At 45.1% G+C, this 26163-nt stretch overlaps 1 protein-coding gene across 1 annotated transcript; it reads left to right on the forward strand.

The window, feature by feature from the left end:
* The first annotated feature begins 648 nt into the window (after positions 1 to 648).
* Positions 649 to 15444, forward strand: SLC20A1 (solute carrier family 20 member 1). Its single transcript, XM_036752147.1, has 11 exons — positions 649 to 907; positions 1271 to 1879; positions 1964 to 2104; positions 2203 to 2288; positions 7865 to 7961; positions 9615 to 9734; positions 11098 to 11364; positions 11531 to 12089; positions 12192 to 12377; positions 13035 to 13119; positions 14334 to 15444. Exons 2-11 carry the CDS (start codon positions 1525 to 1527, stop codon positions 14493 to 14495), a joined length of 2058 nt encoding a protein of 685 aa, XP_036608042.1. The 5' UTR covers positions 649 to 907; positions 1271 to 1524; the 3' UTR covers positions 14496 to 15444.
* The last annotated feature ends 10719 nt before the right edge of the window (positions 15445 to 26163 follow it).

Consider the following 26163-nt stretch of genomic DNA (forward strand, 5'->3'; position numbering starts at 1 on the left):
CTGACCGCCGCGCCCCTGGACTAGCACAAACCCCTCGAAGCCCCACCGTCCGAGCCCCTTTTTTATGGGGAGGGTCAATTGCCCTCTCGGATAAGGCACCCCCACCCTCTTTTACGGGGGGGGGGTCAGTGCCTCTCGCGAATAAGAGACCCTCACCCTCTTTGTTACAGGGGAGCTTAGAGGTGTAAGGCGGCCGGGACAAGCGGCCAGGTGTCTTCTCTTCTCCTGAGGGCATGGCCAAGATTCCATGGTCGTGAACCTTGGCCTGGAGGAGAGGCCGCCCCCCCCCCCAATCCCCCGATCCTGGGATCTGCCGGGCTACTGCCCCGGGGAGGAGAGCAAGGCGCCTTTTGGGAGGGCTGCAGACGTCAATCTTAGCCAGGTGAGGGGAAGGGCAGGTCCGGGGGTCGGTTTTCCGCCGACAAAACCCCAAAACGCGGCCAGGAAACGGGAAAGGTGATTCACCGGCCTCACGTGGGAAACACCGGGTCCTGGAGGGGGCGGGGGATCCTTCCCAGACGGGGCGATGCCCGCAGCTCGCAGATCTCCAATCGGGAGGCTCGATGAGATCACGTAGTGCTGGATCGCTCCTGCGCTGGGAGGGGCGGACAGGGTGACGTCGATGGAGGGCGTGGCCCCCCGGGAGGAGGGCGGGGCGGGCGCGCAGGGTCACGTGGGGGCGCCCGGCCGGTTATAAGAGGGGCAGCCGGCGGCGTGCGCCGGCTAGGTGATGGCTGACGGGGCGCCGCGTGTGGCTCTTGAGTAGCAGCTGCGGGCAGCGCCGCGTCGTCGCTCGCTCTCGGCTCGGCCTCGGCTCTCTGGGCGGGAGGCTTCGCTTCTTTGCACTCCGTGCTGGGAGTTCTGACCGGGGCCGTCCTCCCGCCTCCGCCGCCGCCGGTTCCCCTTGGTGAGTAGCGGGGTCGGAGGGAGGAGGATCTGTGTCTCCGCAGAAGCCCAGACCGCCGCCCATCCCCCTCCGGGCGCTTTTGGCGGCTCCCCGCCCTGGGCGGCGCGCGCGGGAACCTCGGCTTCCTGGCCGGTCCGCGCGCTCTTTCTCTGCTTCTCGCGCCCTCCCTCTTCCCGGCTCGCGCGCGCGCGTCGCACAACGGTCGCGAGGGAGGCGCGCGCGGGCCTCCCCTCCCCCTCTCCCAGGAGCGGGTGCTTCCTGCCGCCGCCACGTGCCCGCGCCGCCCCCACCCAGGGGGTCCCCTCGCCGCCGCCCCCCCCCCTTGGAGGAGAGATGGTGCTATCGTGGGTTCTCGCCCCGCAGGATGCCCTTGAGCCTTCGCTGAGGTCCGCCATGGCGCTGTGCCCCCGCCTCGGAGCCCCCTGGAGCCCCCGGAGCCGGCAGCACCCCGAGATGCCCCTGTGCCGCGTATAGCGGTAGCCCCACCACGCGTGCCCGCGTTGACACTATTTAATTGTATGTAATATATATTATTTATTATAGCATCCTCATACCTCATTCACGCAGCCCCGCCCCAAGGAGCCCCCCAAGTCAGGCACCCCCGGGGAGCGGGAAGCATGGCCACCACCCTGGATCCCCTCGTGACGCTGGTCACGCCGCTGGCGCCCGCGGCCCCAGGGCCCCTCACCGACTATCTGTGGATGCTCATCCTGGGCTTCGTCATCGCCTTTGTCCTCGCCTTCTCCGTGGGGGCCAACGACGTCGCCAACTCGTTCGGCACGGCTGTGGGCTCAGGGGTCGTGACCCTGCGGCAGGCCTGCGTGCTGGCCAGTGTCTTTGAGACGGTGGGCTCTGTGCTGTTGGGGGCCAAGGTGAGCGAGACCATCCGCAAGGGGCTCATCGACGTGGAGCTGTATAACTCGACCCAGGCCCAGCCGCTGCTCATGGCCGGCTCGGTCAGTGCCATGTTCGGTGAGTGCTGGCCGGGGCTGGGTCCGGAGGGGGTCCTGAGCCCGGGCGAGGGCGCCGGCTCACCCGGCTTTCCCTGTGTTTCAGGGTCTGCCGTGTGGCAGCTAGTGGCTTCGTTTTTGAAGCTTCCCATTTCCGGTACCCACTGTATTGTCGGCGCGACCATCGGCTTCTCCCTGGTGGCCAAGGGGCAGGAAGGGGTCAAGTGGTCAGAACTGCTGAAAATTGGTATGTGCGGCACCGGTGGGGGCCAGGGGGCTGGCGGGTCTGGGAGACAGCCTGGAAGAAAAGGCTCATCCCGCCTGCCTCTTGTGCTTTCTCTCCAGTGTTATCTTGGTTCATCTCCCCGCTTCTTTCTGGCATCATGTCTGCAATTCTCTTCTTCCTAGTTCGATCCTTCATTCTCCGAAAGGTGAGTATATTCCGCTCTGTCATTGTGTACAGGGTTCACTCAGAGGTGCAACAGCTAACTCCAGATTGGGGTTAACAGGTAGGCTTGTGGTCTAGGGGCAGTGGAATCTTTGTAATTTTAAAATAAGGCAGAATCTGATTGGAAACAGGTTTAGAGGTCAGGAACCAGTGTTGCCAATTAAATACAAAAGGCCTGGCTATCCTTCCCAAGATATGTTTAGCAACATGAAGATTATCTTTTTTCATACTTATAGTGGATTGTGACCAGAGCATCATAGAATAGAAGATGGTCATTCTAATCCAACTCCCTCCTTTGACAAATAAGGAAATTGAGGCTAGAAAAGGGCCATATTACCCGCGACCAGGCCTGGGGGATGGGGATGGACGAATTTGAATTTGGGTTTTCTAACTCCCAAGTCCAGTGGTTTTTTTTTTTTTTTAAACTTGAACACACAGCTGCCCCCCACCCAAACTCTTCCAGGATTGAGATTTGTTCAGTCTTGAATCCAGCTTCCAATGGAGTTAGTTTCCAATAGGTCTGATTATAAAATCTGTTGCTGTCAAATCAGACCCCAAATTAACAGAGACAGTTGGGGATTGTGGTTGGCCCTGGTCTGCAGTTACATTTCCTTGGTGAACAATGTTATCTTCCCAGAGTATTTTGTGCTCTGGAGTGAGGTACCAAATCAGAAATTAGAGATGGAGAGAATAAAATCTATTAGGTCATCTAGTCCCTTGGGAAGCAGGGCTGTGAATTCTGTTTGTCTGGCCTGAAAGTAACTGTAGGGAAAGATCTTGTGTCACTTTCCTATGGAAACTTTGTAACTAGTAGAAGTGATTGTTGTCACTCATTTCCCACACGAACCTTGACTGTCGTAAGTGTTAGGCTGCTGGTAACAACCAGGGTAACTTAGCAACTGGAAAACTAGCACATGCTGACTTGGACTGGCAGCCAGCTTCACTTAGCCTGGTTTCCCGGCATGTCGCATGGAATCCTGGGGTACTTTGATGGGTAGAGTCAGAAGGGATCTGGGACTATTTTATTGGTTTTTCTTCTGTCCTGATACAAAAATACTGAACATTTCCCATCAGCTCCCACGTTTCCCTGACCTGCTTTGTTTTGAAGGCATTCTGAATGTTGTCTCAGCATGTGAGTTTATTCTTCAAATGGGACAGATCCCCCTGCTCCACAGATATAAGTATTGTCTGATAATTGCTTTACTGTGATATCAAAAGAGACCAATCTTGTAGTGAGAGTCTGTGTCTGAGTAAATTAGGGTTTTATTCTGAGATGGAGCCTGTAGTTGCTGCCTCCCAGAGTAGCGTCAGTTTAGTTTTCAGTGCCTGTGGTTTTCAGTATGAAGATATCCTGGGTTAGGTTTCTTGTTCGTTGGAAATTTGGAGTTAGTCATTTCTCATTCTCCAGGCCCTTTTCAAAATACATCAAAAAGGGGGAGCTCTGTTGGATTACAGATTCACTTTAGTGGCCATTTGGAGACGTGAATACAGTGAGGTGTACAGCCCTTGTGGACTTCGTGGGATTGTAGGAACTTTCATAGAATGTCTAGCACTGTCAGGCTGTCCTGTCATGGTCAGGTAGCAGAGACTGGCAAACTGCTCATCACTACCATGGTGAAGCTTCATAGTGTGGCTTAAGGATCCCTCCTTCCCATTCCCAGCACAACAGCCCCGAGTTAGTTGCCGAACTGGGCTTTCTTGAATGTCCAAGGCCATGTCTGTAGATGAGCATATTTAAAATCCCATTCCAAATGATTACAGGAATAATAAATAGCCCAGCTGTGGTGGGAAAGAGAGGGCAGAGATGGCATTCTCTGTGTATGATTTGGGAAAAATGTAACCCTGTGTTTTACCCATATTTTGTAGCTAATCTGAGGGATGACTCTTGTCTTTGAATAATACCGGAAGGCTTAAAATTGAGACCTCAGAATGGTCTCAGGTTAATTAGAAGCTTCCACTGGATATGAATTCTGGCTCTTCTTTGTCTTTGAGACCCCCAGGCTTGGAGGAATAAAGTCTGCTTGTGCCTCTTGGATGTCAGAGTGCTGGTGTACTGGACCCTTAAGATAACTGATTTTGTTTTCCTTTGGGACACACATTTCTGCTCATCTGACTAGTTCCTGAGCCTGTTTGGATGCAGTGGAGTTTACATCAGGCAGCTGGCTTAAGTAGTTTGCAGGTTGTTTTCTGCTTGGTAAGAGGCTTAAAGTTAGACTTAATTCCAGCCTCAGAAAATATTTGAGTGCCTACTATGCCTAGAGTAATATGTTAAGCAGCTAGAAACATGCTTCAGTAGTAGTTCAAGGGCAGTTTGGTTGTAGAAGTGCCTTTATTTTACATTGTGCCTTTTTCTTTGGAACCTTTCCCCCTGGAGTGGCTTTAGAAGTGCAGTTTTAACATTTCTGTTATATTGACGTGCATAGAGAACATTGTACCCCAGGAGCAGGGTTGTTGACCATTTTGTGTCGTGGATCCCTCTGGTGGTCCAAAGTCTAGCAACCTCTTCTCAGAAAATAGTTTTAAATGCATAAAATGAGATACAAAGGACAACTATTAAATCGAAATAAAGATGTCACTTTTCCCTCTTTCCAAGTTGATGGCCCCCCCCCCCCCCGCCCCATGGGGGGTCAGGGTGTAGACCCAGATTACCGCTGTGCATAGTGCAGTTAACACGATAGCTTTCTTAGCATGTGTTCTTGTGGTACTTTTCCAGGTATTATGACAAGAAGGTTAGTTCTTAGGAGCTCACATTCTGAAGCCATAACAAACACACTGGACAAACCTTAGTCTGAAATGATGGTTCCAATGCATATTAGTTTCCTTCAGTGCATTTAGGAATTGGGGGCCTTGGATATGGCTGCCTGTTTGGATAATTACAAATTGGTTTAGATGTAGGTTTCCTTCTTGTCTAGATATATTTGGCAGTGCGAGCAGAATAGGTGAGTTGGCTGCTGCCACTGCCTCCACGTGCCCACATGCCCACTGGCACTGGGGCTCCCGCACAGATCTTGCACAATCTGGGGAAGGTTGAGAGGTGGAAAGAAAACCTTTCAGCACCTTACTACCTTGTGAGGAAGAAAACACTCCTCAGGGCTTGATTAAGAAGCTGGTGAACTAGAGAATCCATTTATTTTTCCTTTCTGCTTGTTTGACTTCTGGGGGAGAAGGGGTGGGGGTGGAGATGAAAAACTTGAGGTACGGAAACTTTTTAGAGTTTTTAATAGAAAGTAAGCTTGCATGTTCAGGGTTAAGTAAGTTAGGAATTCTGTTCACATCATTCATGATAGGACAGGAAAATAGTTAAATTATTGGAGGAGGAAGCTGAGACCTGGGTCCCTTGCCTGAGTCTAGTGTTTGTTGAGCTCCAGCCACAGGAGAGGCTTAGGTCCTTTCCTTTAGTACCAGCTCTGTTAGGGGAAGATTGGCCCAGATGAATTAACTGGTAGGACACACTAGCCTGACACAGCTCCGTTATGATTGACGTTTGGGATACAGCCATCACTGCTGGTGCTGCTGCTGTTACCCAGAGAATCTCCCTCTGAACAGAGTGGCTTCTGGGATTATTGACCTCGTGCTGGTCTCCCTTATATGCCATATCTAGAACACACCTATTTTGAGTTGTTCTGCTGCATTTTAGCATGTGGATCTCAAGGTACAAGCCATATGTGATAACAAAGGATGAAAACAGAGACTTGCAGTTGCTTCCGTGTGTCACACTATGGTGTTTTTATTTGTAACCTTAGCCTTGCTGAAGTTCTTACAGTTTTCTGTTGTCTGAAGAAGTCTTTGCTCTGGGACCAGGGTCCTCCCAGCTTTTAAGTCTTCTTAGAAGCACCTCACCACCCCCCAAATCTGGCTGTCCTAGACCCAGCCCACAATCTAGAACAGGGCTGGGAAAGCCTCTGACTTTGCCCTTTTATTTTTGTGCCTTATTAGCCACATTTCTGTGTAAAACTCAAATTCTGTCTGAATGTTTGCAGAACTTAATCCTTTCTGAAGAGAAAAGAAAAATTGGGTTCAGTTTTTCCAGTCTACACCCTAGTGTTTCCTTTCCACAAAGTGGCATAGAGCTGACCCTGGTCTTATTTGTTGTCAGACATTGCATCTAAAACCCAGCTCAGATGTAGAGGAATGAAAAAGCTAAGAAGGATATATAGAAATTACCATTTTGAATACTTTTTACTAATAGAATTTGCTTTTATGCTTCGGATTGGTTGGTTCTATTTCCAGGTAGCAAATTCTGAATTCTAGCCAATTCTGAAGCTCACCTAGTAAAAATCAATACAAGAGAATATCAATACTAAAATAATGCACAATTCTTGGGGATATATGGTCCATTTCATGACTCTGCCACATACAGAATGAAGAGGAACTGAGGAGAAACTCACCTGGAGGAGGACTTTGGATATATCAGTCTCTTTGATGTACCATTAACAACAGTTTTTGCTGCTGCTTATGCATCTTAGAAAAAGTGAAGGAAAGTTCTTCAAACTGAGAACCTTTCACAAAAGCAAGGAGCATTCAGATGTTGTGCAAAAGGATTCTTCTCATTCTTGGCAGATGGAGTTTCTAGTCTAAAATTGTGGATTTCTGTGTTCATGATGATATTTGAAAAAGTACCTTTCCACGAGTCAGAAGTTCACAATGTGTTTTGTAGTCCAGTGGCGTGAACTTGGCTGTTAGTTTTTACTGTTTTATTAGGATAAATTCTTGAGCTGTTTTCTTGAACCATTTAACAAAGTATTAGATTAAGGTCCCCTTTCTGATTCTGATGCAATGGTTACTGTAGATAATTTGACATCATCATCTTATTGTATGATGTATAAATATGAAATCATTTTGGGGAAGGAAACAATAGTTAGCAAAAATGAACATGGTATATCTGTTCTTCCCTAGTTCAAAATCAAACTTCTGCATTTATTTTTTTTTAAATCCTTCATCTTGGTTCATGATCCAGTTATATTCAGGCTGGGGGAAATAGCTTTGTTGAAATCAAGAGAACACTAGAGAGTAATCACTGGGTGCATCATACTTCTATGGCACTTAGCAAATTTATTCTATGGCTCAGAGAGTTAATATAAGCTAGAAACTAATGTCTCTAGGGTAGGCATCTGCTAGGGACATGCATAGAAAAGAAAGGAACCTGCTTACTGGGAAGCATGGTTAGTCTACAGTCTTATTTTTTTTTTAACAGTTTTAACACATTGTATGCTAGAATGATTGTGTTCCAAGTGTAAGCAGAGGTATTGGCTAAAAACGCCTACTAATTCCAGGTTCTGTCCTGCTTTTTCATCTTTAATGCATGAGAATAGGAAGTGGAGATTGATGTTCAAACTCTCCTTCAGTCTTGTAACTTGGTCAGGTCATTGAGAAAGGGTAAAGTGAATTGCCCACTTGAACCTGGGTCTTCCCAAGGTTTCTCTCCCCCATGCCCCACATTGTCATATCTGGCTAGGTAAAATAATGCATACTAAATGTTCAGCCTTAGTCTCAGGATGAACAGCCCACGAGTAGGCCTTGACTTTCATGCACTACTTAACCTTAAAATTTGTCTTTCAGAGTGATCCAGTTCCTAATGGCTTACGGGCCCTGCCAGTTTTCTATGCCTGCACAATTGGAATTAACCTGTTCTCTATCATGTACACTGGAGCACCCTGTAAGTTCAGATTAAAATATTTAAATGTGAAATTTGAACTTGGTTACAAACCTTGCATTAAATGCCCAATTTACCCCTTTTTGCTTTACAGGGCTGAAATCTCCTAGAAGGTGGCTGGCCTGTGCCCATTACAGAAGGCTGCAGGCTAGTGTACGCTGAGTTAACCTAGATAGTTTCCCAACCAGAGACCTGCTCAGATTCTAAATCACTCCAGACCTTTCCTCTTTAGTCTTCACAGGAACCACCGATAATATGATCTTCTCCCTCCCTTTCTCCTCCTACCTATACTAAAAGTACTGGAATTGATCAGGATCCTGGCTGCTTGCTTGAAGAATCCTTAGCCTTACTCAACCTTGGATAATCAGTCTTAAGACTTGAGGTGTTGGATTTTTTCATTTCGGCCTCAAGTGGAATTCAGTTACCTTGGTTCCGTTCCCCAAATTTTAAATCACTCCCCTGAATCTACTTGACTGAGAAGAGTTGGGATCTTTGACAGCTGGTGTGAGTGCACTTGGAAGAGGAATTCATGCAGCTGAGAGGAAAACTATTGTGAGCCTGCAAAGATTGGAATGTTGGCTATTTTGTTTTGGCTGAGGCAGAGGATGAAGCTGGAATGCCTAACTTAAAACATCCTAAAGGGGTCATATTGGGGTAACTATCCCATAATGAGATAGGGAGAGAGGATGTTTACAAATCGGTTTTGCTAAATTCACGGATCCACTTAAAAGATCTTAAAATAACAAGGCCTTGAACAAAAATGTGAGAACCATGATGAGTATCCTTTAGAGTGATTTCTTGTTTCAAATCACTGCATAAAATTTTTTTTAGATGTACAAGGCAATCTTTTTCATAGATAGCTTTGGTCACAAACTTGGGCAATACCGCTGTTACTGTGTATCACAGTTTTAAAATACTGCTAGTAAGTAGCAGAGACAGAATTTAAGACTGGAATGGAAGAGAAGTGGAGGTAGTTCAATCCAACCACTTATTTTTCTAGATGAGGGCTTCACCCACAGTCACATTGAATTAGTGGCAGAATTCTAAGGCTTAGGAGAGAGGGCTTAGAATTTGAACTTGCAAGGACCCAAGATGGGGAACATCATATTAGTGAGATTTTGAGAGCTTAGACCAAAAAACCAAGAAAATTAAAAACAAAAAATAGGTAATTTAATGGACCATCATCTTGTTTTCCTTTAAAAAAATAAATCCTTGAAAATTCAGATAGATCTGACAGTTGTTAGATATTAGATGATGAAACGTGCTTCTTGAGGTTAAACAGAGTGGAAAGGTAGAATTGCAGGATGTCATGGCCCTTCAGCCATTTTGATCTCAGTATTGCCAGCACAGGCATTCACTTCCCTCTACCATCACTTCCCTGCTAGCTGCAGGTCATCCAAATTCTTGCAGTTCTTGAATCTGTTTTGAAGAGGGAAAACGAAGAATGAAGTTTGTTAGGCATTTCCTTAGGTTTTTAAGACTTGAATTGTCTTTTTTCCAGAGGTCAGTTCACTTGTCTTACTGCTAGCAGAGAAATTCACACTGACTGACCCTAGGCTGGTGAAGATCTAGAAGAAGCCTCCCGTGGAGGGTTCCCTCGGTGTTGCAGGGGGCTGTTGCCCTGGGGTTTTCAAGATCCCTTATTTTATCTCCTAGTGCTGGGCTTTGACAAACTTCCTCTGTGGGGTACCATCCTCATCTCGGTGGGATGTGCTGTTTTCTGTGCCCTTATCGTCTGGTTCCTTGTCTGTCCCAGGATGAAGAGAAAAATTGAACGTAAGTAATCTGACATGAAGTGAAAAATGTAGCTGTTTGGACTTGTTGAATTTTGAAATAATTTGAGATCCATTTCCAAATCTGATGTTTGTTTATGTTTTGAAGAGCTTTATGTAGTTGTTTCACATCAATTCAGAAATTTTGAAAGGTTCATAGGAAATTCCTGAGTGGTGTAAGAGGATACTTAATTTCTGAAGGGTGGGCTGGGGAGGGGAGAAGCAGGTTTTTCTTGCCTTATGAATAAGGTTTAGTGTTAGGAAGAGAGAGACTGAAAGGGAGTCCAGGAGATGGGGACACTTGGGAAAAGGGGAGATCTTCCTTGGTGGGTTGGAGTCTTTTAATGCTACTGGTGATATAGGACTGGTTCCATCCAAAGAAATTAAATGGCACAAAAATTGATTAGGAAAAAACAAGTAAGGGATAATGTATTTAGTAGCAAACATTTGCAATAATTAGGTATTGTGCCATTGCTTACTTGGGCATGCATAACTAACCATCTTGTGATGCTCATTTTTATTTAAGTGACAGCTTACCCTTGAAGATACCCACAAACCCAAACCTTAGATTGGTAGCACATATCTTTAGAGCATAAATTTTAGGTGGTATATGAAAACTACATTGTCCTGGGGCAGGGGTATCACAATTTTAAATAGTTCAACTAAATACTTAATTACATGACTAACCTCTATTAAGTTTTTAGTAGTTTTAAGGTCCTTGGTGTTCTTTGCCAAGCCGTTGAGGTTTTTCCTTTTTTTTACCTTTGTCAGTTCCAGAATTTAAGCTGTTGGGTTTTCAGAGCAGTTTACTCCTGTCCAGAAAGTACATGACGCAGACTGCAGTAGTGTGAGCGCTGCGTCACTCGCTGCTGCAGACCTGAGGAAGTCCAGGGGGAGGGCAGGCTCTGCTCTCGGCTGGATTCCTGGCCAGGCCTGGGGAGCAGCATCTTAGAGCTTTACCACATGGATGTTCAAGAACATAAAGTAGTTGTAGTCATGGTATCCGAATGAGAATAGGGACTTGAATCCCTCTTGTTCAACCTCATTTTAAAGATGAAGAAAAGAATTTCTTAGAATAATTGGTCCCCTGTGTTAGTGCCTGAGGTTATTGCTGTTGTTGGAATAAAGCTACTGGTTGGTAGTTCGTTATCTTTAGAACACCTCCCCCTCCCACGTGCCAAACATTTGGATTTATCTGAGACAGGAAAGCATTCCTCTCTCCCCCCCATGATGTATTGGATGAAAGGTGGGCTTCTTGAACTACAGTACAAAAAACTGAATAATTGGAAGGGGATGGACAGAGCAAAATATGTGTTAGGGAGTGGAAAAAGTTGATGTTCTTTAAAATGACTTTTCTCAATGTGTAGGAGAAATCAAATCCAGTCCTTCTGAGAGTCCCCTAATGGAGAAAAAGAGTAGTTTGAAAGAGGATCATGAGGAAGCCAAGCTGTCCCTTGGTGATGCTGAAAGCAGGAACCCTGTTTCTGATGGGGGAGCTGTTACTGTGCCGCTGCGAGCGGCAGTGGAGGAGAGAACTGTCTCATTCAAGCTGGGAGATCTGGAGGAAGCCCCAGAGCGAGAGAGGCTTCCTAGTGTAGACGTGAAAGAAACGAATATTGACGGTGCAATGAATGGTTAGTTTTGTGGTTTCAAAAGCAGTTGTTTTTTGGTGGGGTAAGGGGGTCTTATGTGTTAGACATTGTTCTAGGTACTCTGGAAGCTTTTACAAGTTTAAAATGGGAGGGGGTGGTGATAGGGAAGTTTGCATGTGTACACATATATTACTTGCATCCTCCATAGGCACCGTGCAGTTGCCCAATGGGAACCTGGTCCAGTTCAGTCAAACAGTCAGCAACCAGATGAATTCCAGTGGCCACTATCAGTATCACACCGTGCATAAAGATTCTGGCTTGTACAAAGAGTTACTTCACAAGCTGCACCTTGCCAAGGTGGGAGATTGCATGGGGGACTCGAGTGACAAGCCCCTGCGGCGTAACAACAGCTACACATCCTACACCATGGCCATCTGTGGCATGCCTTTGGATTCATTCCGTGCCAAAGAAGGAGAGCCTAAAGGGGAGGAGATGGAGAAGCTGACAGGGCCAGCCTCGGACTCCAAGAAGAGGGTGCGCATGGATAGCTACACCAGCTATTGCAATGCAGTGTCCGACATCCACTCAGTGTCTGATGTGGACGTGAGTGTCCAGACTGAGCGGGGCCTTGGCGATAGGAAGGGCAGTGGTGACTCCCTGGAGGAGTGGCGTGACGAGGACAAGCCGGAGGTCTCTCTGCTCTTCCAGTTCTTGCAGATCCTCACGGCCTGCTTCGGCTCTTTTGCCCATGGTGGCAATGACGTAAGGTCAGTTGGCTATTAGTCTACCGCATGTAAAGACATGAGAGATGTGAAGAAAAGGTTGGTCTTGGCGATCTTGACACATTTTGTTCTCTGCTTACCTTCCAGCAATGCCATTGGACCTCTGGTTGCTCTGTATTTGGTCTATGAAACTGGAGATGTCTCTTCCAAAGTAGCAACCCCAATTTGGCTTCTGTTGTATGGTGGTGTTGGTATATGTATTGGTCTCTGGGTCTGGGGAAGGAGAGTTATTCAAACCATGGGGAAGGATCTCACCCCAATCACACCCTCTAGGTAAGTGGTTATAAGACCAGAGTTATCTTCTAGAGATGTTCAATTTGGGTAGTGTTTTATTTTATTTAAAATAATTTTAGAATAGCAAAACCATAAGCATGTTTTCAGTGTTCATTGCTGTTGCTTAGGGTTAAATTCCTAATACATCGTCTCTGCTAATACTTAGAATAATCTTAGTGAGCAAGTTGGCTCCACTAGCCAGGTGACCAAATAACTGTCCTGTGAACACACCGAGACCTGAGACTTGGTTGATGTGCCAAGAGTACATGACTTTTAGCTTGGACAGCTGTGTGTCCACTTGGGTTTCTTTTGTCCTTACCTGGGAGCTAGAACAGAGATGTTTGCCAGACGTTTTGAAAAGCATATGAGTTTGCAGTAGCATCCGGCTTCTGGTAGAATGTAAAATACCTTTTAGACACATGCTGTAATACAAAGTTCTTCTGTTGAGGGAGAATACTGAGGTCATTGCGTTATGCTAGTTTTTATATGCAAATTTGAATTGTAACAAAGGAAGGCTACTTTGCCTGTGGAAGCCTAGCTTGTTATCTGATAGGGCCTTATTTCAGTCCAGAGCTGGGTAGCTCAAACTGGTCATTGGAGAGAAGTCTGGGTTTGGGTCAGTAGGCTCTTTGACAAGCAATCATTTTGTGTCAACAGTGGCTTCAGTATTGAACTGGCATCAGCCCTCACGGTAGTCATTGCGTCAAATGTTGGCCTTCCCATCAGCACGACTCACTGTAAGGTACGTATGGTGCTAGTTAACCTTTTGAGTCACATCTTAAATCTTCAGCTCAGAGTCTAACAGTTAAAGTGAATTCATCCACCCTGGCATCAGAATCATTGGCAAGCTCTGCCTTTGTATATAGTGAGTAATGATAGGATGGCCCGTTTTTGGCTGTGACTTCTGGACTTGCTCGTTCTTCTTGGTGGGTTTGCTATGAGATCGTAGTTGGCCTGAGGTGACAAACACATCAAAAGTACCCAAGTCATTGTAGGAAGAGCTCATACTTGTCGCCGCAGTAGAAGCACTTTGCTAGACACTGTCTGATAGGATCTTTGCAGTGGATGCTGTTATCCATCCCCATTTTGCAGATAAGGAAACCAAGGCTCAGGGGGTGGTTTGCCTCTGGTGACAGGAGGAATTCAGATTCCAGCCCTTCACTCTCCAGCCTCTGGGCTCCATGGTCTCCCTGAGGTGGTAGAGAAGATCGAATTAGTCGTCTTAGTAAGAGGAAGTGTTGCACAGCCCCTGCTGTCCCAGTGTATTACAGAGTTCATTAAAAAGTCCACGCGCTCTTTGCTTGAATCATTGGTTAGCCTGTTATCAAAGGTATGATGGCTGACTCAGCCCAAGAGAGTTGAGCTCTTCATCCGCATTTGCTACTTAACTACTTCGCCTTGGGCTTCCCTTTCCTCATATTCTTAGACTCTCTGTCTTCTGGTGGACTAGATAGGATGTTAGACCCTCAGACTTGGAGAGTGAAAAAAGACCAGAGAGGAGTGTAGATTTCCAACTGGAAAGGACCTTCAAGCGTGTCATGTCATCCAGCCCCTTCATGATACAGGGGTAAGATTGGCCCAAGGTCCTGGGTAAGCCAGTTGTGGTGGGACTAGCCCTAAGGCAGTGTGCTTTAGGACTGCCCGTGTTGTTTGGAATATTAAGAATCATAGTTCTGGAACTAGAAAGGGACCTAGGCAGCTATTTATTCTAATTTTTAGATGAGGAAACTGAGGTCCAGAGGATAAATGGCTTGTCCCAAATCACATGGTGAAAACTGTGGGGTTTTGTGTGATAGAGAGAGGGCCTGACTGTGTCAAGGGTCTTGGCTGTTGTTGCTCATCTGTAAAAGAACAGTGGTGCTCTGCGTGCCCTTGAGCTCCCTTACCAGTGGCATCTCTCATTCTAGACAGTCGTATGGGTTCTAGACAACGAACTAAAGCTGTGGGCTTTTGCAGGTGGGCTCTGTTGTTTCTGTTGGCTGGCTTCGATCTAAGAAAGCTGTGGACTGGAGGCTCTTCCGGAACATCTTCATGGCCTGGTTTGTCACTGTGCCCATCTCAGGAGTGATTAGTGCTGCTATTATGGCCCTCTTCAAATATGCCATTCTCAGAGTGTGAAGCCGATCAAGTTCCTACCACTGCTTGGGACCACACTTACACATTCCTGCTCCCCGAAGAGTGACTAACAGTGTTGCTGAGGACTCCTGAAGAAGTCTTTTTAAAGTTTGGGGGGCAGTGGGAGGGAAGTGTCACTTGTGCTATAATTGCTTTTGTGCTAAATATGACTTGTCTCAAAATTAGCTATGTAAAATAGCCAGGTTTCCACTGATTCTCATTAAGGTCCCCTTTCCTTCTGGGCTGTGAATTACTGTACATATTTCTCTACTTTTATATCAGGCTTCAATTCCATTATGTTTTGATGTTGGTTGTCATTGATGATAATCTCTTGTCATTTTGAGGACCATTCAGAGCCAGCTGATGTATGTATCAAACAAAATAATAATGGTATGATCTGCTCTGTTAGGTTCACCAGACGTGAACAGGGGCCTCCCTTAAATATTTTTAAATGGAAAATTCCCTGAGGAAATTTTGCAGAATAGTAATTTGTATTCTGTATTCTGTCTAAAGTAGCGGCAGATTCCATGGCATATATGGGAACCACTTCTGGACTTGGGAGAAATGAGGTGGCCTGCCACTTGTCCTTCATTTGTCAAAGTTTCACCAACTTTGTTATTGCTGAGGCGCAGGAGAGAGCCTTCACAGTTCCCTTGAGGCAAACTTAGCATTTCTTGAACCTGTTCTAAGTACTTTTTGGGTGTCAAAGTTGGGGAAACACTGAAAAAGAGTATTCCTGGTTTTTGCGTTGAGTGTATGTAATTATATATCCCTTTTTCCAGCACCTCCCATCTCAAAATGATCTCCTCTCATTAACCTTGGTTCTACCTGCGGCGTAAGATGGATGAATGGGGTTGAATATGAATGACACACCAGTTAAATGGGACATACTACAGCAGTCCATGCTCATCTGTCTACCTCTAAATAAAAATGCCTATGATTTTTCTAGAAAGTTGCGTCTGTCTGGCTAAATACGTGTCTTTGTTAATGGGGATTGGTCCCCACTCCCTGTGGTGCAGTGTACTGTGCACAAACTTCACTCATTGAATGCCTCTGGGCCTCACTACCAGGTGTCCAATGAACCTGGGCTTACGTGGGGGTGGTTCTCCCTTCCCTGGAAGACTCAGATTTGACCTCCAGATCAGCGTTAACTTTGGGTTTGATTTTGCTCTGGCTCTGGAGGAAGGGTGTACAATTTGAGTTATTTGTAGAGGTGGCTTTTCCCTCACCCTTTCTGGGGGTGTTCTGGCTTATGTTGGGTCTTTGTTTTTTTCCTCTGTCTCTCATGTCTTTGTCTTGAGTGTGTATGTCTCTCTTTTTCAACTTGAGACCTTCCATTTGGCCAGAGCTGCAGAACCCCTGGGGGTTCAAATAGTCCACCTGAGTGTTGCTGGGCTGATAAAGGCTTTTAAAAAGTTTATCTCCTGACTGGTGGGAACTGAATGGCTAGATTTTTCACTTACCTCTCTCCGTCACCTACAGGGTGATACGCAGCTGCTCGAAGCTAAAAGGGATGAAGCTCAGGCTCATTTAAACATGGGATTTGGGTGTACTCTTTAAATCTCAATGGGATAATGACCTGGTTACAGCAAAAGCAGGCCTCCTGCAAAGTATCTGTTCGTTGAAGACAAGCATGGCCCAGGCCATTTGATTGGGTTTGCCCTGTTTGAGGGCACTACTGAACATCTTTAACAAAGCTACTGGTACTGACTTTTTGGGTTGTATGTAGCAGAAACTGCTAGGTGAGGTTCCCCATTTAATGGGGGGATTGGTCATTTTGTGACCAAATGTGAATGAATTATCCCTTTCGTCTTCCAGAACCACCACCCCCTGCCCCCTTTGACCCTGGCCTGGTGTTAGGCCTAGGTAGCTTTCTTGAGTTATCATTAGCCAATCTAAATCCTATTGTGAAAAAAACAGGAACTGTGTTGGTGGTTTCTGGAACATGTCTGCAAACCTATCTCCTGCTTTTGGTGCTCACACGAATATTTGAAACGTGGTGGTGGTAACTGGTGACCTTATTCGTCAAACAGATACCAGCTCTGACAATAGTATGTGAACATTTTTAATGGACTTGGCGGGGGGGGGCGGGGGGGTGTCTTGGGGCTGTGGTCAGCTGGTCATACGCAGAGATGAAACTAGTCCATATGTCCTCTATAAAGGGTGCATGCCTTACCAGGAAACTACTCTTAGGGTGAAATATTTCCTGAAGAGTATTATGCTCGAGACCCAGATAGACTGGGAGATGGGGGCCTGCTATTTCTAGAAGTAAGCAAATGCTCACTAATTGCAGGCTTGGGCTGAATGTCTCAGCAATGTTTCCCGCTGTGATAATTGGAAAAATATAATTTTCAACTAATTCTGTGTCCTGCTTTGCAAAATACCAGCTGGCAGCTGGGCTGCCAGTTTGTTTCCTGAAGTGACTTACCCTTTTTTAGGCTTGCTCCCAGGACAGTAGGTCTTTAGCTATGGAAGGGAGAGCCTCTATTGATGAATAAAGGACAATTACAGAGAATAGACTAATGGAAACATTCAAGAGACCCTAAACTCCCATGGCTGTGAAGACTGACTAGCCGGCTGAACTAAAGGCCTTTCTCTAGGAGTCTTATTTCATATCTGCCTTGGGCATCTTCCAGAAAGTTGATAGGGATCTAAAGTCTATGCAAACTTTTTCTTCCTGTTTGGAGGTTAAGGTTATTAGGCCTGAATCTGTACAACAACATAGGAGTTATGTGCTTTCTATCATTAAGGAATACAGCTTTTAATACATGATATTATATAAAGGCCAAATGGACCTCTGGCTAGCTTGGTCATGAAATAGCTCAAGGAATCTTAGAAGGCATTGTCGTTTACCCCACTTACATTTTCAGGTGTGTCCGACTCTTTGTGACTCCATTTGGGGTTTTCTTGGCAAAGACACTGGAGCAATTTGCCATTTCCTTCTCTCATTTTACAGATGAAGAAACTGAGGCAAACAGGGTGAAGTTGGCATGCTCAGGATCACACAGCTAGGAAGTGTCCAAGGCTGGATTTGGGAGATTGGGAGATCAGTCTACCTGACTCCAAGCCTGGTGCTCCATCCGCTGCACCACCTAGCTATGCTCCCCTCCCTTTTTAGATATATATTTTATAAATAATTTTATATTTTATAGATTTTTTATATAGATTTTTAAAATAGATATTTATTTTATAGATAGGCAAAAACTAATACTCAGCATAGGGTATAGGACAGGTAGTAAGCAAAGGTTTGAACCTGGGCCTCCCCTGATTCCAAGTGATAGACCAAGTTTTAGATTTCTATTCCAATACAACTCACATGATCTCATGGGATATTAAAATAGCCACAGATGCTGGGAGTTGAAGCTTTTTGCTACTTGGGCACTATAAGGAAGTGGCCCCAATTTCCAATCACCAGTGCCCCTAGAATGGTACATTTCTTTGGTGAGTGACAACAGGTTTTGTTTCGTGCCATGTATCTAAGGAGACAGGCATTTTGTGTCTAACCAGGAAAAACTTCCCAACCATTGGAGCCATCCAGAAGTGGAATGAAGCTGCCTCAGGTGGGAGTGGGTTCCTTTCCTAGAGAGAATTCGTGCAAAGAACAGATAACTATTCGAGGGTATTTGGGGGCCCGTTGAACTAGGGTTTTGAAGTGCAGCCCTGACATGGTGACTTCAGGTTTCTAGGTGAAACATCTAACTTTGGTGCGCCTTCATTTCATAATCTATAAAAAGGAAACTATCTTGGTTCCTGCCAGGAATGTCATGAAAATTTAAAGAAAAATTCTTTTAATCTGATGGTTCCTACTTCTGAGGGAGAAAATGTTGAGAGTCTTAAGTACAATATGTAAAAATGTGAAATAAAAATAAAATGTTGAAATGGGAGTTGGGGAGGTTAGGATTATACCGCCACTCTTTGTGCTGGTGGCAAATGACAGGATCAAAAGACAAGGGGGAGGGACAGGTTTGGGTCTTGGTGTTTTAGGCAGCTGTGCACACACTGGAAAGAGTAATAACATTCCTCTGGGGCAATTGATATCTCAGGAATCTGGAGATGAAAAAAAGCCAAAAGGGAATAGATAAATTAGTTATTCGGTAACTCTACATTGAGAATTGTCAGTAAGGAGGAGACAAGGACAGGAATGTCAGGAGGGACAAGCTATCCTCATTTGCCAAGTCTAAGAAATTCCATTGCTATGCATCAGTGCGACTGCCCTTTCTGAAGTAAACAGGGACACTAGAGGGAAGGCAAAACACTTAGTCAAAGCATTTAGGCTATCTGTGGTTTTAAGTAGTAGCTAGGGAAGATAGAGCGTATAGACTTTGTACCCTACAATGCTAAGTTTTTCCTTGCATGGAGAGCTATCCAAAAATATGAATGGGATTCCTTGAGGAAGTACCCTCCAGATAGAGGTTGTCAAGACCTACATACTCACTTCTGGGGCTTTTAGAGGGGATTCTTGGTCACGTTTGGTTTTAATTTGGTAGCTTCTGAGGTCCCTTCAAATTAATCAGATTCCAGGAGGAGATATGGGTTGGTAGGTCCCTGTCATCAAGCCTTTTATGTTTTTTGGGGTCCCCAAAGCCAATAAAAAGGTTGTAAAGTAGAAGACAGAAACCTCTTTCCCATGGATTTTGAAGTCTACAGATAGTAAGATTTATGATCAGACTCATATTACAAACAGGGGTATTTGTAAAACCTCCACATTTGTAAAAACAACTTTTGAGTCTGTATAAATGGCCGAAGTTAATGACCAGCATGACATTTGGTGGTAATTGACCAAGGAATCTCAGAAGTCATGTCCAACTTTGACCCTTGGCATCTTACCTGAGAGTGAAAGAGCCCACTACATCCCAAGGCCCTTGGGCTTTTAGAAACGCCTGGTTGTTGGGGAATGTTTTAATCTATTCAATTGAAGTCCTGCTCTGCACCAAGTGTTAAGACTTTACATTCATTCGTATTCATTTTATCTTGTTAGATTTGGCCCAGTCTATATATGGACCCTTTGGCAATCTAGTGAGGCCTATAGCCCCCTCTCCATATCAAATGCATAAAATGTAGAGAATTATTAAGGAAGCCAATTATACTGGAAGACAATTATAAAATTATTTAAAAAACAAACAAATTCACACACCCTGGGTTAAAAACTTCTCTACCAAAGCAATCAGGTTTTGGGTAACCTGAGACAAAAGGCAGTGAACACACTGGAACGGAAGCAGTGACCGGTATGGTACAGGCCTAGGCGGTTGTAGTCTTGTTGTTGCAATTAGCAGCGTTGGAAGAATGTTAGCCTTCCCAGGAGGTGGAGGGGCAAGTCCTCCCAGCTGAAGAAGAGCTTCCTTTGGATTCCTGTTTATGGGAAAAGAGAATACAAAGCAGAAATGGAAAAATGGATAGGAGAACTGGCAGTAGATAATACTTGGGAGGAGTGGGAGGTCAGATGGGAAATGATATTAACTTAGAAATCTTTCACTAGTATTTTATTTTGTCTGACTTTTTTTTTTTGGTTTTGTGGTAGCATGTGAGAGTAGCAGATAAACTAAATCAGCCCAGGAGCCCGTCCTATCTCCCCTGGAGCATGACTCCCAGCATCCTTTAGCCCAGGCTGTGGCTCAGATCACCTCAACAGGTGCCACCACCTGTCAGTCAAGGCTGTTGCTTTGATCAGTTCCTCCCTGCTAGCCCCAGGTATTGGTACAGGGGGCCAGGCAAGGCTTCCTGTGAAAGGTCAGTCACTATGGTAGCAGACCATCCTGCATCATCTGTGCCACGTACAAAGCTGGGTACTGTTCAACTTGTTGCTGTAATAACGACAAATTACTCCCCAACTAGAGAGCATAAAAAGGCCTTCTGTGTACTGTATAACCTTTGCTGAGAATCCAGCTAAGTGTTGGTCAGAACACATAATTAGAGCTTTAACCATGCTCCGCTTTAGGGCTCCAGTTCCTGATCACATGCCTCCTTTGTGCTTGTGAGAAAAGGCTGATTGACTAAGGGTCACCTTTTTGTGATCTTGGTGATTAGGACTGGGTTAAACCAATTGTTTTAGGCTTGAGTTAAAAAAAAAACAAAAAAAAACTACAGCCCCATGTCCCTTCTACTTCTAAACTTCTGCAGAGGTGAGTAAAGAACCCTACTTTAAGGAGACAGTGTTTCCTAAACAGCTACTGCTTTGTCCTCTCCAGCCCCCACTCATTCAATAGATATCCCTTTTACAGTTTACCAATCAACTCCCTCCCCAACTCCTTGGGGGAAAAGTGTGGTACAAATATTTCCCCTTCCTGTGTGGCTCCAAGGTTAAACTTGCATTATAAGTGGCAGAGGTGGGCATCAAACTGAATCTTGTTCCTGGTCCAGGACTCTCTGGCAGTCTCAGGGACTTCCAATTTTGCCCTTTTTGGGACCTCAGTTCCATGTATACCATCTATAGGAGAGTGCCAGCAGAGGCTAGGCAGGGCTAAGGAGACAACAGGATACTGAGGGACCTGCCTCATTCACTCAAGAGATGGATCTAGATAATTCATGTATTTGAGCCTCCCTTCATGATCTGGTAACATATTCCAGAAACCTTCAGTGCCTCAGCCTACCGTAGTTTATAGATGTGGCCCTATCCTTGGCTATCTTTCCCATCTTTCAGACTGTAAGGCTGCTGTCCAGCAGATAGAAACAGTCCCCTGGTTGGTGCAATTTTTGACAGACTTAGAAAGTCCCAACCCCTGACTAAAAATACCGTATTCCATACATAGTGCCTGAAATTCCTTCTTTTGGAGAAAAAAATCTATTTTAGTTGGATTAAGTCATGTAAACTGAGAGGGCCAAGAAATGAATCCTTATTTTAAAATCCTAACTTTTAAAAGCTCAGCTCTAATGATTGAGTGCAGGATGTCTAACATGCAGGAAGCATGGGACAAATCATAGATGAAATATTAAAAGGGGAGAATGGTACCGCAAAGTTTCATGTACATAGTTCTTTTTGCCCCAGAAGTAATTCTGCATCCCAGATGGCTTAAGTCATTTCTGTAAGAGTTCATAGAACTTTAGACCAAGAAAGGACTTTCAAGAGTTTGCCCAAACTGGTTTCCCAGGCCACCTTAGCCAGGCTCATACACAGTAGCTTCTTCTACCAATTCCATTATTCTTTCTCTCATCTCTCTCTCCCAAGCTCTGCTAACATGGGAATCTTGATCTCTGGACTGAGGGACAATTCAAGCAAGAGACTGGGAAAAGGGAAGTGAGAGTTGGGATGTGTATAGCACCAAGTGATGTAGAAAGTTGGGGTGGGGGAACTGTTAGGCATAAGTACAGAGTTCACTGTGGGCACAGCAGTACCATGGCCCATTCAGTCACTACAGGACTGACTAGCCTTGCCTACTGAGCGGTCTTTAGATTACAAGCTCCTTGTGGGTAGGGACTGTCTTTTGCTTCTTTTTGTATCCCCAGCACTTAGCACAGTGCCTGATATATACTAGGTGCTTCATAAACATTTACTGAATGATTCTGTATTACACTTTGTGCATGAGTCATATACTCGAGCTCCCTGAGAGAAGGGATTAGTTTTATCCAAACTTTGTATCTCCTATTTTAAAAGCCTATCACTCACAAGGCATTTTTACTCAGTAGTTCAAGTTCTAGGGAAGGGAGGGGAGGGGAGAAAAGGAAGACCCGAAGATTAGATCTGGTAAAGCTTCTCCCTTAAGGAGGTTAGTTCAGTAGAGGAATATGATACCTGTATAACAAGTGTAATTCCAGAATTAAAATAATTATTATATGAGGTCCTTGTCAATGCTGGAAAGTAGGGAAGATTCAAAGGGGTGGTGACATCTGAACTGGATTTTAAAGGAAGAGTCAAAAAGAATTCAGCAGTGACTAAAGTTACCAGGGCATGAGAACAGCAGGTACTTGGGAGGAATTTTTCTGAAGCTTAGAATTTAGTGTAGGAGGCAATTAGAGCAGACAGGGGAGGGGGCCATCCATTTATGAAGTGCCTACTATGTGCCAGGCACTGGGCTAAGTGCTTTATAAATATGGACACATTTGATAATAAGACTAAGAAGGTCAGGTAGTGTCACATTTTGCATGGCCTTGAACTCCAAGCCAGGGAAGTAGAATTTGGCTTAATAGACAACAAAGAGCCAGTGACAATTTTTTAGAGCAGAGTTCCAACTGGACATAGGCATTCGAAAGACTCTCCTAGTAGGTGAAAGACGGGATGAATTAGAGTGTGGCATCAGGAAGACTGGAAAGAAGTTATTTAGAGTTGAAAGGGTCCTTGGAGGTCCCCTGGTCCAACTCTCTAATTTTACTGGTGATTTTCCCAAGGCCACCTCTTTGACCTTGGGTAGGAGTCAGGATTCAAACCCAAGACTTGTTGGCAGCAAATCAAACGTAGTCTCTCCTGCTATATCACATGGCCTTTCCAAGTAGGAGATAATAGATAGTCTCCTGACTGTGCTTCTCCTGCTTATCTTCTTGCTTTAACCTTCAGTCTCCTTTCTACTTCTTATCCCAGGAAGAGAAATCAAATTATCAGGACCATTGTTTCTGGAAAGGGCAGCTGCTGGCTGCTGGTGACTTCCCAGACCCAAACCCCCTTCCCCAGTCCTTCCTCCCGACTAGGTGTTAGCTCCCTTTGTTGGAATGTAATACTCTTGAGGGCATGGACTGCCTCATTCTGATATTGGTACCACTACTTTTAGTTCAGTGCCCGGTTCTTCTTCATCCATTTATTGAAAAACCCTGGAAGGAATGTGAACACAGAAATAGAAAGGAAGAGACTGATGTGATTTGAAAGATTGTGTAGTACATATATAACCTATTTGGAATTGCTTGCCTTCTCAGTGAGGAGGGCTGGGGATGGAGGAAAGGAGAGAATTTGGAACTCAAAGTTTTAAAAACAAGTGTTAAAAATTGTTGTTTACATGTAACTGGGGAAAATTAAATACTAAATCAATACAAAAAAAAGAAAGATTGTGTAGTAAAATAGACCAATGTCCTCAGACAACTCTTCTGAATTTGAAAAGCCCCTCATCATTCAAGAGGCCAGGGATGGAGTGGGAGGTGTTGATTATTTGTTTTGGACTCTTTGTGACCCCATTTGGGGTTTTCTTGGGAGAGATACTGGAGTGTTTCGCCATTTCCTTCTCCAGCTCATTTTATAGATAAACTGAGGGGAAAGTGAAGTGACTTGCCCAGGATAGCACTGGGTTTGAACTCAGGCCATCCTGACTCCAGGGCCAGTGCTCTATCCACTGCTCCACCTAGCTGCCTGGAGGTGAGAATGAGGAGAGTAATTAGAGACAGTTTTATCCTGTCTATTCTCTACCCTCCCCCTTCACACCCCTGCTACCAATAGCCCCAGTTTTGAAGCGTTAACATCCAAAGAGCCCTTGGGTCTTTTCCTCTTCCTATTTTTCGTTTTAGGTACTCCTTACCCATTCTTCCATCTGGTCTGAGGAATGGGCCCCTCAGTCCTTATCAGGGTCTCTTTCTGCTATCTGCCTCAAGCAGCAGGCTGACCACCCCACCCAGTGACATGGGGCCCTCCTAGCTCCTTCACTTCCCTGGAGTGTTGCTGTCCACTGTTTACAAGTCTATACTGAACGCTAAAGATCGGTAGCCCCAATTATACTGAAGAACAAAATTTTGGTGGTGGTAGTAGTAGTGGTAATAGTGGTGGTAGCGGTGGTAGTGTTACTAGTAGTAGTAGGAGTAGTGGTGGTGGTGGTAGTAGTAGGTAATGTTTACATAGTGTACACAATTCTCATTTAGCAACTATAGCTGCTACTTGACAAGCCTTATGTGATTTTTCTGTGTAGACATTTTAGCATGTCTACTTTTTCATCTTACTTGCTGGGTATTTTTTCTGGATGGCATAGTGGTCAGAGCACTGGACTTTGAGTCAGGAGGATCTGAGTTTAAATCCTGCCTGAGACACTAACCAGATGTGATCCTGGTCAAGTTGCTTTACTTCTGTCTGCCTTAGCTTCCTCATCTGTGAAATGGGGATTATTGGAAGGCACAAATGAGATAAAAGTGCTAGATAAATAACAACCATTTCCCCTCATCTTTCATCGCTCGACCGTTTAGTGACAATTCAAAGCATCATCGTTTTTTATGATCTCACCACATCCTCATCCCACCCTTCTAAGGTACAGAGGACACATATTCCTATTTTATAGATAGGCCACTGAAGCCCAGACAAGGTAAGTGGCTTGTCTGCAGTCACACAGCAAGATAGAGGGGAAAGCCAGGACTGAGGTTTAGGTCTCCCCCCTGACAACCCATGACTTTTTATTAGATTATTTAGAGGTAATTTTGTTTAATGTTAATTTATTAATATTTCATTTAGAAATTTATTGGAGATTATTTTGTTTATCTCCCAGGGGACTTTTTCCTATTATGAGATGTGTCACCAGGGACTACTGGTCTGCCTGTCATCAAGGCATTGCCAGAACCTTCTCAGAGCCAGGAAACAGAGTGGGGAGTCTGAAAACCCCTAGAAAAAAGGCTTTCCCCAAAGTAACAGCTCCAGCAATGCAGGGGACAAGTTATCACACTTGAACTTGAGGTCAGAAGACCTGGCTTCTCATCCTGGTGAATAAGCTGGTGGGAACTTGGCCAAACCACTGAACATTGTCTGGTCTCCAGTTTTCTTATCTGCAAAATGGGAGAATTGGGCCCATTGTGGAGCTAATGTTCATTCATAGTTTTGAGCACCTCCTCTATACCCGGCCTAAATGAGGAGGTCTCTAGACATGTGACAGCCTCCTCTTGCCTCCGGTATAGCCGGGGGACGTTGAACTGATTCAGGTAAAGAGATCCCAGGTGCAGACTTCTAGGAATTTTAGAGGACACCCCTCACTCCCTCATTGTACAGAGGAAGGACTGAAGACACCATCTGCTGGTTTTCAAATTTAGCATTCTTTATTTCTTGGGACAATCATTGGATAAGCCCCAAGCCCTTTGCTCTCCTGTGAAGAGAAATGTGTAATAGCCACATATCCTTGGGTAGCATATTTGTTTTTCTGTGTTGTTGTTGTTTGTCCTTCATTCTCAAAGAGGACTATGACATGCCCCGTATACCCATTTGGTTGTAAGCCCCATGAAGGGAGGGGCTGTGAACTTCCTTGAGCACTTCTATATGTGTGTGCATGTATGTGTATATAATGTATGTCTATATGGGTGTATATGTATATTTGTGTGGATGCACGCGTGCATACACACACACACACACACACACACAGACACACACATGACAAAACTGGAGAGAAAAAACCCCAACAGGAAGGAAACCCCATTCAGAGGGGGATGAATGGCTTGAAACCTGGTGAGGCTGACTCACAGGCCGGGGGAGCCCAGAGAAGGTCAAAATCAGGGGACACTGGAGAAGGGTCATAGAGGAAGAGGAGAAGACAGGGCAGATTTACCGCTCAGCACTAAAACAGCCCCTGCTTTGTCTCTCTAGCCCTGGTTATGTCTCCCTGGTGTGCTGTCCTAAAACCACACTGCAGTGCTGGGGGGGAAAAACCTACTCTGACCGTCTTCAATGTCCTCATTCCCTAAGAGCTCACTTTCAGTCGCAAACATTTGCTTCAGGGTCACAGGAAAAAATGATGTGGACAGGAGCTACTTAAATTTGCCCAGTAATGGTATCCAAATTGGCTTTTAAAAA

Source organism: Trichosurus vulpecula, chromosome 3 (assembly GCF_011100635.1).
Source record: "Trichosurus vulpecula isolate mTriVul1 chromosome 3, mTriVul1.pri, whole genome shotgun sequence".
Classification (NCBI taxonomy): domain Eukaryota; kingdom Metazoa; phylum Chordata; class Mammalia; order Diprotodontia; family Phalangeridae; genus Trichosurus; species Trichosurus vulpecula.